We start from the raw sequence: 9,375 nt of genomic DNA on the forward strand, positions 1-9,375 counted from the left end.
CCCAGGTTCCTGTGTGCCCCAGTCCTTGTGCACCTTGTGCACCCCAGTCTCTGTTCGCACGGGTACATCAGGGACCCTGGTCCCTGCACAGCCCCATCCCTGTGCACCCCAGTTAATGCATAGCCCAGCCCCGTGCATCCCAATACACCACACACCCCAGTCTGCCTGCTCCTAGCTCCAAGCAGAGTGCAGCACCCTGCGTGTCCTACTGCGCTGTGAGCCCCGGGTCCTTGTGCACCCTGTTCCTAGCACACCCCAATTCGCTGGGCACCCCAATCCCTGCTCACACAGACACACCGCACACCCTGGGTCCCTGTGCACTCCGTTCCCGGCAGAGCACAGCTCCACGCCCTCCGATGCGCTGCACACCCCAGTTCCTGTGCACCCCAAAACAGCGCTCACCCCAGTCTGCGTGCACCCAAGCACACCGCACACCTCAGCTCGTACACGCTGCAGCCCCGTGCAGCGCCAAACGCGACGCATCCCGGTTCCCGTACATCCCCATCCCCGTGCCCCCGGACACTTCGTGTGTCCCAGTCTCCGCGCACCCCCATTCACTGCACACCGCGGTCCCTGCGCATCCCGTCCCCCGTGCACCCCCGTGCACCCCCGTGCACCCCCGTGCACCCCCGTGCACCCCGCTTCCCTCGCACCCACCTCGCTGCCTCCGCGCCGCAGCTCCCGGCAGACGCGGCTCCTCCGGTCGGGCCGGGCCGGGGCGGGGCTCCTCCGGGTGTGACCGGGGCGGCTCCCGGGGGCGCGCCCCGCGCATGCCCGGCACCGCCCGTTAAATCCCGGCTGGCCCCGGCGGGGGGGAACCGGCCCCTGCGACCCCCGGCACCGCCGTTGCCCTCGTCATGGCCAGCGAGAGCGAGCCCGGCCGCCGCCACCGCCGCTGCTGCTGCGCGCAGGACGCGTCCGGTGAGCGCATGGGGAGGCCGAGTCCTTCCCACCCCGTCCTTGGCACCGGTGGGGTCCCCTCATCCCGAGCATCGCTCCGGGGTCCCTCCTCCCACCCCGTCCTTGGCACCGGTGCGGTTCCCCCTTCCCGAGCATCGCTCCGGGCACTGGGGGGTCTCCCCGTTCTCGGCACAGCTGGGGTCCCCCTCCCAATCCCCGAGCATCGCTCCGGGGTCCGCTCCACTCCCGAGCATCGCACCAGGGTCGCTCTTCCCTTTCCATCCCACCCCATCCTGGGCAGCGGTGGGGTCCCTCCATCCTGAGCATCGCTCTGGACACTGAGGGGTTCCCAATCCTGAGCATTGCACTGAGGTCCCCTCTCCCACCTTCTCCTGGACACTGGTGGGGTCCCTCCATCCTGAGCATTCCTCTGGGCACTGGAGAGCCCCACCATTCTCGGCACTGGTGGTTCCCCTCTTAAGCCCTAAGCATCACACCGAGCATTGCCCCAGGGTACTCCCTCCCACCTGGTCTTGGGCACTGGTGGAGCTCCCCCATCTCAAGCATTGCTCTGGGCACTGGGGGCTCCCCCTCTTCTCAGCACCAGTGGGGTTTCTCCTCCTAGCTCCTGAGCATCACACTGGGGTCCTTCCCACCCCATTCTGGACACTGGTGGGGTCCCTCCATCCCCAGCATCACTCTGGTCCTGCGGGCTCCTCCTGTTCTCAGCACTGGTGGGGCCTCCCCCAGCTCCTTAGCATCACACTGGGGTCCCCCCACCCCATCCTGGGTACCAGTAGGGTCCCCCAACTCGTGAGCATTGCTCTGGGCACTGGGGGCTCTCCCCATTCTGGACACTGGTGGGGTCCCCCATCCTGAGCATGGCTCCAGGAACGGGGATCCCCCCCTCCCCATCCTTGGCACCAAGGGGTTCCCCCTTCCCACCCACCCCCTGGGAGCTCCATGTACCCTCCTTGTGTGCTCTGTTGGCCAGAGGGACATCCCCTCACAGCATCACCCTGTGACCCAGGATGCTGAGCCCAGGCCCCTGTGTGACCCTGTGTGTGTGTCCCCCCCCCCAGATGTCCCCAAGGTCACTGAGCCCCGGGATGACAGCGACGGCCCCCGCCGGGGCTCGCTCTGCGACCGGCACTGCTCCACCATCAACAACGTGCAGGGAGACGTGAGCGACCTGGGCTGCCACCTGCACCGGCCCCGCATCCCCACAGGTAGGATGGGAATGGGTCAGGAATGGGGGGGTCACCCGTTGTCACCCGTTGTCACCCGTTGTCACCCGTTGTCACCCGTTGTCACCCGTTGTCACCGTAGCTGTGTCCTCCCTGTCCTGCTGCCACCAACACTCAGAGGAGGTCTGTGAAAGCTGCGTGATCAAAACCACCCTCACAGCCGAGAATGCTGTGGAGGCCAACAAGCTCTCCAACAACTACAAGGTGGGTGCCTGTGGCACGGGGAGGGGGGGGCACCCATGGGTGCTCCTGGGTGGCTGTGATGGGTTCAATGGGTTTTCTTTCCCCCCCCTCCCTTTCATCTCCTATAATGTCTCTCTACAGTTCGGCTTCAAGAAGTGGAAGAGCCACGTGACGGCGCGGCCATGGGAGGACCGCTCCGAGATAGTCAAGGAGCTCTACTCCGACCTCAACATCATCCGGGGCTCTGGAGGTGGGCGCCCGTGGGGCCAAGCGCCGTGGTGGTGGTGATGGCAGCGTGGATTTGGGCTGGTATAGAGGAGAATGGACCCGTCTTGTGCCTCCCCTTCAACAGGGTCCACGGTGACGTGTGGGAACATCCTCTACCTGCTGCTCTTTGGCTGGTGGCTCTCGCTCTTCTATGGCATCGTGGCTGCTGTGATGTTCATCACCATTGTGGGGGCTCCTTATGGTGAGCCCCAGATTTGGGACCCCCACGGGAGGGGCTGGGTGAGCTGGCCTTCTGGGTCCCTTCTGTATGGGGTGGCCCTGGAGCTGGAGGACACGTGCATGTCCGCACCAGAGCTGATTCTTGTGTCCCTCTGCAGGGCAGCTCTGCTGGCACCTGGCTGGGTATTTCCTCTGGCCCTTTGGCAAAGTGATCCAGAAAGTGGAGGTAATGGCACATCCCAATTGGAATGCCATGGCGGGGGGGGGGTGGGGGGGTGGTTGGGGTATCCCGTGAGCATCCTGACATCCCCATCTTCCCCCAGGCCCCCAAGTCCCAGCGTGTGTGTGAAGCTGGCGCAGAGGAGAGCTCACCCCTGCTCAGTGGCCCCGTGCCCCACCGCTGGCGCCCATGGTGCTGGGGGGACACTGGATACTGGGTGAGCCCCGTACTGGATGTGCTGATACCCCCTTCCTTGGTGTGGAACCCCCCTCGGGGTGTGGATAGCACCCACGGGTGCTCCCCTGGGATGGGTGTTTGGGGTGGAACCCCCAAACTAAAGCTGTCCTCCCCCCTCCATCCCCAGCAGCGCACGGGTGCCACAGTGTGGCTGTGCCTGGGTTACCCAGTGCTGGTGGTGGCCCATGGGCTGGTGAGCGTTGCCGCGTGGCTCCTCGTGTTCCTCATCCCCGTGGCCAAGCTGAGCGCCCGCACCGCTGCCCGCGTCCTGCTGCTGCCCCCGGAGCGGGTGCTCGTCCGGCGCCTCCGCATGGTGAGCGCCTCGGGGCAGGGGTGAGGGTCCCGCATCCCTGCTCCAGGTGGGGTTTGGGATGGGGGGGGATTGGAGCAGCGTCACCCACTTGTGCCTCTGCAGACAGAGGTGCCGCTGGAAGGGGAGGTGATTCTGTGCTGCTACAGCGCGGTCAACCCCTACTACTACAAGTACGCTGTGGATGGCATCAATGTGTTTGCTGTCAGTATCCTTCCATAGGACCATGGAATGGTTTGGGTTGGAAGGGGCCTCAAAGCTCCTCCAGTTCCACCCCCTGCCACGGACAGGGACACCTTCCACTAGAGCAGCTTGCTCCAAGCCCCTGTGTCCAACCTGGCCTTGAGCACTGCCAGGGATGGGGCAGCCACAGCTTCTCTGGGCACCCTGTGCCAGCGCCTCAGCACCCTCACAGGGAAGAGCTTCTGCCTCATCTCCCCTGTTTCAGTTTGAACCCATCACCCCCTGTCCTATCACTCCAGTCCCTAATGAAGAGTCCCTTGCCAGCATCATTGTGTAGCCCCCTTCAGACACTGGAAGCTGCTCTGAGGTCTCCACACAGCTTCTCTTCTCCAGGCTCAACAGCCCCAATGTTCTCAGCCTGTCTCCATACAGGAGCTGCTCCAGCCCTGATCATCCTTGTGGCCTTCTCTGGACCTGCTCCAACAGTTCCATGTCCTTACGTTGAGGACACCAGCACTGCACACAGTGCTGCAGGTTGGGGTCTCGAGAGGGCAGAGCAGAGGGGCAGGATTCCCCTCTTTTGGTGCAGGGAAGGGTGTTGTGGGGGGGGGGAATGACCCCAACCCACTTCATTCTCCTTGACCGGCCACCCCAGACCTGCTGCCGCTGGTGCTGGTCACACTGGTGCTGGGTTATGTGGACAGCCACAACCACCTGACAAGCTCTTCTGTGAAGTTCACATTGGCCTTGCTCTCCATCATGCCTCTCTCCTACTACATTGGGATGGCCATCGCCAGGTGAGTGGTGATGGGGGTGGACCTTTGGTGATGGGAGACACTTGTTGGCCCCACTGACACTCTCTTCCTTCTCCTCCAGCATCTCGGCCCAGAGCACCTTCGCGGTGGGAGCGGTGGTGAATGCCACGTTCGGCTCCATCACGGAGCTCACCTTCTACATCACTGCCCTCATCAAGGGCTCTCGCGAGGGCAACCGCTGCTACACCGAGATTGTCAAGTCCGCGCTGACGGGGACGCTGGTGGGCTGTGTCCTCTTCGTCCCGGTGAGACGGGGGGGGGGGGGGGTCATCCATGGCACAACAGCCCCTGGTCCCTGCAGAGCACTGATGTGGTCCGGTACTGATGAGGGCTTTTCCATCCTGAAGGGTCTGTGCATGGTGATCGGGGGCATCCGGCACCAGGAGCAGCGGTTCAACAGCCGCTCAGCGGGTGTCAGCTCGGCCCTGCTCTTCCTCTCTGTGGGAGGTGAGTTGGGGATTGGGTGTCCCCAGCTCTGGGGAGGTCCCACCACTGTGGGTGCTCACCCCATGCCCCTCCATCCCCACAGGTGTCTTTGCCCCGACGCTCTTCTCCAAGGTCTATGGGAAGCTGGTCTGTGGGGAGTGCCACAACATCACCCAGAACCCGCTGGGGCACTACCTGTGCCACAACTGCCACTTTGACCTGGTGAGTGGGGACATGGGCCCCCAAACACAATGGGGGAGGTTGGGGATGCTCTGAGCCCATCCAGCTCCTGCTCCCATGCTGGGCAGTGGCACCGGAGCTGTCCCTTGTCCCCTGCTCTCTGCATCCCCAGTGACAGGCACTTTGTCTTTGCAGATGGATAACAATGGCACCCTCTACTACAGCCATGTCCAGTGAGTGCCCATTGGGATAGGGCTGTCCCCGCATTAGGGTGGCACCTCCTGGGTTTGGCTGTGGTCCTGCACCCATCCCACGTCCCCTCTTTGCCCCCAGTGAAGGGCTCTGATCCAGCATCCCACCCACTCCATCCCAAGGGAAGCCCTTTGGGGTCTCCATGCTGGACCCTGGGGGCACTAAGTGTGTGTCACCCGTGTCCCACAGACCCCTGGTGTACACCGTGTCCCTCCTGCTCCCTGCTGCCTACCTCATCGGCCTCTTCTTCACCCTGAAAACTCACTCTCACATCTACGACATCCACATCAGCGACTGTCACAGTGAGTGTCCCCAAGCTAGGGATGTCCTGGCTGCAAGGGCTGGCTCTTGTCACTGTCCTGGGGTGTCCCACCATGTCCCTGTTCTGTCCCCAGTGCCTGGCCACCACCACAGCGCTGTGGTGCACTGGTCCCGCTGGCGGGCCCTGGTCATCCTCTTGCTCTCCACCCTCTGCATGTCGGCCTGTGCTGACCTGGCCACGGAGCACATCAGCCCCATCCTCACCAACTCCACCATCTCGCAGGTGAGGATGGGGATAGGGATGCGGCAGGGTTGGGTGGCTCGGAGGACCAGGATGTGCTGGGAACCTGCCCTGGGTGCAGTTGGAACCCCAAAAGCAGGGAGGGAAAAGGTGCTGAGATGCTCCATGCACTCAGGAGCCTGGTTGTGCAGGGCTGGGATGTGGTCAGGATGAGGCCATACACACGTGCTGAGGGTGGATAGAGATGGGCTCTTAGGCAGAAGCTCTTCCCTGTGGACACAGGGGCTTGGAGCAAGCTGCTCTAGTGGAAGGTGTCCCTGCCCGTGGTAGGGGTTGGAGCTGGGTGAGCTTGAAGGCCCCTTCAACCCAAACCATCCCATGACTTTGTTGCCTTCCCCCTGCAGTACTTCATTGGTGTCACGGTGCTGGCGATGGTGCCTGAGCTGCCAGAGATTGTCAACGGCATCCAGTTTGCTCTGCAGAACAACCTTAGCCTGAGGTGAGGGGGCTCAAAGGATGGGGTTTGAGATGGCCTCTGGTCCCATATAGCTGTGCCTTGGTGCCAGTGATGGGCTCCGCAGCTTCATGCCACTGGTGGGTCAGATCCTGCCAACTTGCCCTGAAAAAAGACTTAAAACCACCCCCAAAATGGGGCCAGAACCAGGCTGGGCTGCGTGGTTTGGTTCCGTAAGCCGGGTGTTTCTTACCCTGAGCAACCCAAGGGCTGCTGAGGAGCTGGCACTTGGCAGCTTCTAATTCCTCTGTCCTCTCCAGCATTGAGATTGGGAACTGCATCGCTGTCCAGGTCTGCATGCTCCAGATCCCCATCCTGGTGCTCTTCACCATCTTCTATGTGAGTAGCCCCTGAGTGAGCTCCTGCAGCGGGCTTGGGCACGCACAGCTCTCCATGAGACGTGACGAGGATGCAGCCTCTGTCCTCACTGCAGGGAGCAGTGGGGTCAGATGCCTCCTACCTTGGGTGATGCTGTCCCCAGCCCTAGGGACATGTGGCACACGGGGTCTAAGGGGTGACATTCAAGCCCCAGCCACAGTCAGTGCGGGGCTGTCCTGGTAGACCATAAACCCCAAATCTCTGCTTTGTAGCCCACCAACTTCATACTTGTCTTCAGTGACCTCCATGTCTACGCCAGCATGTTCAGCGTGGTGCTCATGAACTACATCTTCATGGATGGCAAATGTGACTACTTCCAAGGTGATCACTCACCCATGAGGTTGCTGTGGGACTCGGTGTGACCACATTCCTTGTGCTGGATATGGCCCTAGGGTCATCTTCTTACTGCAGCTCTTGGCCTGTGGTGATTTGAGCAATTCTGAGGTCTTGGTTGACCATGTTGGAGGTGCTGGGTCAGGGATGGAGCTGCCACCCTGCAGTAGCTCCAAAGGGGATCACTCCCTTTCCATCCTTAAAAGAGAGTTTAAACTCCTTTTAATTGAGACTTTAAAGTGATCCATGGAAGCCCTCTACAGTGGGGCTAATCCAGACCTTGCCAGAAGGTTTTGAAAGAACCTCCCTCCTTGCTCCAGGTTGTAATCCCTCCACCCTGCTCTGTCTCCCCTAGGCACAGTGCTGGTGATGGTTTACTTCATCCTCCTGGCTGTGTACTTCTTCGCCCCATCGCCCAGTGGTTGCTGAGGTTTGGACTCTGCTCTCTCCCACCCTCTCATTGGGTTCAGCACCTCTCAAGGTGTGATCCAGTGTCTCAGGGACTTGGCTGGGCTGCCTCCAGGCTGGAAGCATCCTCTGCTGAAGCTCCTGCTGCTGTTTGGCTCCCCCTCCGTGGGTGCCAATGGGGCTTCAATGATGGGAAGAGTGGTGGCGATGGAAGCACTCCTCATCCAAGAAGGAACTGTGATGTCGGAGCACTTCACAGGGGTATTTCCAGCCCACACTGGTGTGGTCGGAAGGAAAATGGTCCTTAGTGGAGGGTCTTGAAGGGGGTTTATGTGGTCTCAAGGACAGATCCCTCCCTTAGGATGTGTTGCACTGGGAGAAGGTGACTGAGAAGAGCCTCTTGGCTTTCCATGCAGTTGGTGATCTGAGGCCTGGAAGGGACTCGGGTCTGGGGACCACACGGGGCTTCTTGATGGCACTAGAAATGCACCAAGAAGTGGTTTTCAGCTCTTTTGTCACTAAAGCAGTTTTGTATAAATGAGGAACAAGTTTGTTTCTTCTTACATGAGCCCTTGGTCTCTTGTCCAGGTCCCTACAACCCGGGTTAGGGATGGTCTTGGGTTGGTGGCCACTTGGTGCACCAATGATGTAGTGGGCACTGGGCAGCAGTGATGGCTCAGTTGGAGCCAGCATCCCTGAGAGCAGAGCAGGAAGCACTCGATGTCCATTGTTGCAGCACCCAAGGGAGATCCACCATGATGCCATGGGGACAGGGCCAGCAGTGGGATGGCTTTGGGCTCCAGCTCTTGTTTCCAGCCTTGTCCAGGGTCGTCCTTGCTTAGAGGCCTCTTACAGGCTCCTGGGAAGAGTCAGGGATTCTCTTGGTGCTGTTCGCATGGTACAAGGTGTGACCAGGGCCCAGCTCATCTCCCCCTGTGAAGGGAAACACCAGTGGGTGAGGTGAGAGGCCAAAGAAAGTGCCTTGGACTGATTTATTGTCAGGGCTTTAAGAAACACCCAAACCAACCCCAAAGCAGGACACTCATAATACATGAACACAGGCACTGAGCTTCCTGTGCCCCTTCTCCCTCCCCAGTTCAATGTTGGCATAAAAACCAGGAAGGGGACCACTGCTCAGTGCCTCCAGTGAACACTGGACTCTAAAACATCCCATAGTCAACAGTGAGACAGGACTAGACATGGAACAGCCCAGAGAGAGGTGGGCAGCAGCTTCATAGCAATCAGTGGCGTTGCTTTATCAAGCTGTTTTCCTGGTAGAGCATCAGTACGGACAATCCAGATGGTTGGGAATGTTCCTGGGTGAGTATCCAAAGCTGGCTGATGGCTCAACAGCAACAGGAGATGGAAAAGGTGTGGAATGAGAGGGCAGATGATGGCACTGAGCAGGTTCTCATACAGCTCAGCTGAGGCCAAGCAGAAAACACCTACCCAGGGCTGAGAGATGCTTTGGGGGTCTCTTAGAGCCAGTCTTTGTGTTTATGGAAGCAGGCCCAGCTCAGCATTACCTGCTGGTTGGCTACAAGGATGCTCTGAAGAAGGGCCCACATCACCCCAAGCTGCTCTACTTGGGGCTGGCAGCAGGGGTAAGGTGTAGGTGAAGGCAAACCCCTGTTCTAAGGTGGATTTATCTGCTTTGGTGGGTCCTGTCCCATAGAATCATAGAATAGTTAGGGTTGGAAAGGACCTCAAGATCATCCAGTTCCAGCCCCCCTGCCAGGGGCAGGGACACCTCACACTAAACCATCCCACACAAGGCTTCATCCAACCTGGCCTTGAACACTGCCAGGGATGGAGCACTCACAACCTCCCTGGGCAACCC

The 9,375-nt window shown here is 60.4% G+C and overlaps 1 protein-coding gene across 2 annotated transcripts; it reads left to right on the forward strand.

The window, feature by feature from the left end:
- Nucleotides 1-786: 786 nt before the first annotated feature.
- LOC136013096 (uncharacterized) lies at nucleotides 787-8,103 on the forward strand. Of its 2 annotated transcripts, none has more exons than XM_065676459.1 (20): nucleotides 787-921; nucleotides 1,983-2,129; nucleotides 2,230-2,351; nucleotides 2,472-2,580; nucleotides 2,683-2,799; nucleotides 2,936-3,003; nucleotides 3,101-3,214; nucleotides 3,362-3,547; nucleotides 3,650-3,752; nucleotides 4,383-4,524; nucleotides 4,604-4,787; nucleotides 4,890-4,989; nucleotides 5,072-5,190; nucleotides 5,344-5,381; nucleotides 5,590-5,702; nucleotides 5,796-5,944; nucleotides 6,307-6,401; nucleotides 6,677-6,755; nucleotides 7,007-7,115; nucleotides 7,483-8,103. In XM_065676459.1, the coding sequence occupies exons 1-20, from the start codon at nucleotides 858-860 to the stop codon at nucleotides 7,554-7,556; spliced, it is 2,232 nt and encodes a 743-aa protein (XP_065532531.1). In that variant the 5' UTR covers nucleotides 787-857; the 3' UTR covers nucleotides 7,557-8,103. The 2 variants fall into 2 exon arrangements, with proteins under 2 accessions (XP_065532531.1, XP_065532624.1); XM_065676552.1 differs by having other exon boundaries at nucleotides 3,365-3,547.
- Nucleotides 8,104-9,375: the final 1,272 nt, after the last annotated feature.

This window comes from Lathamus discolor, chromosome 1 (assembly GCF_037157495.1).
Source record: "Lathamus discolor isolate bLatDis1 chromosome 1, bLatDis1.hap1, whole genome shotgun sequence".
NCBI lineage: Eukaryota > Metazoa > Chordata > Aves > Psittaciformes > Psittacidae > Lathamus > Lathamus discolor.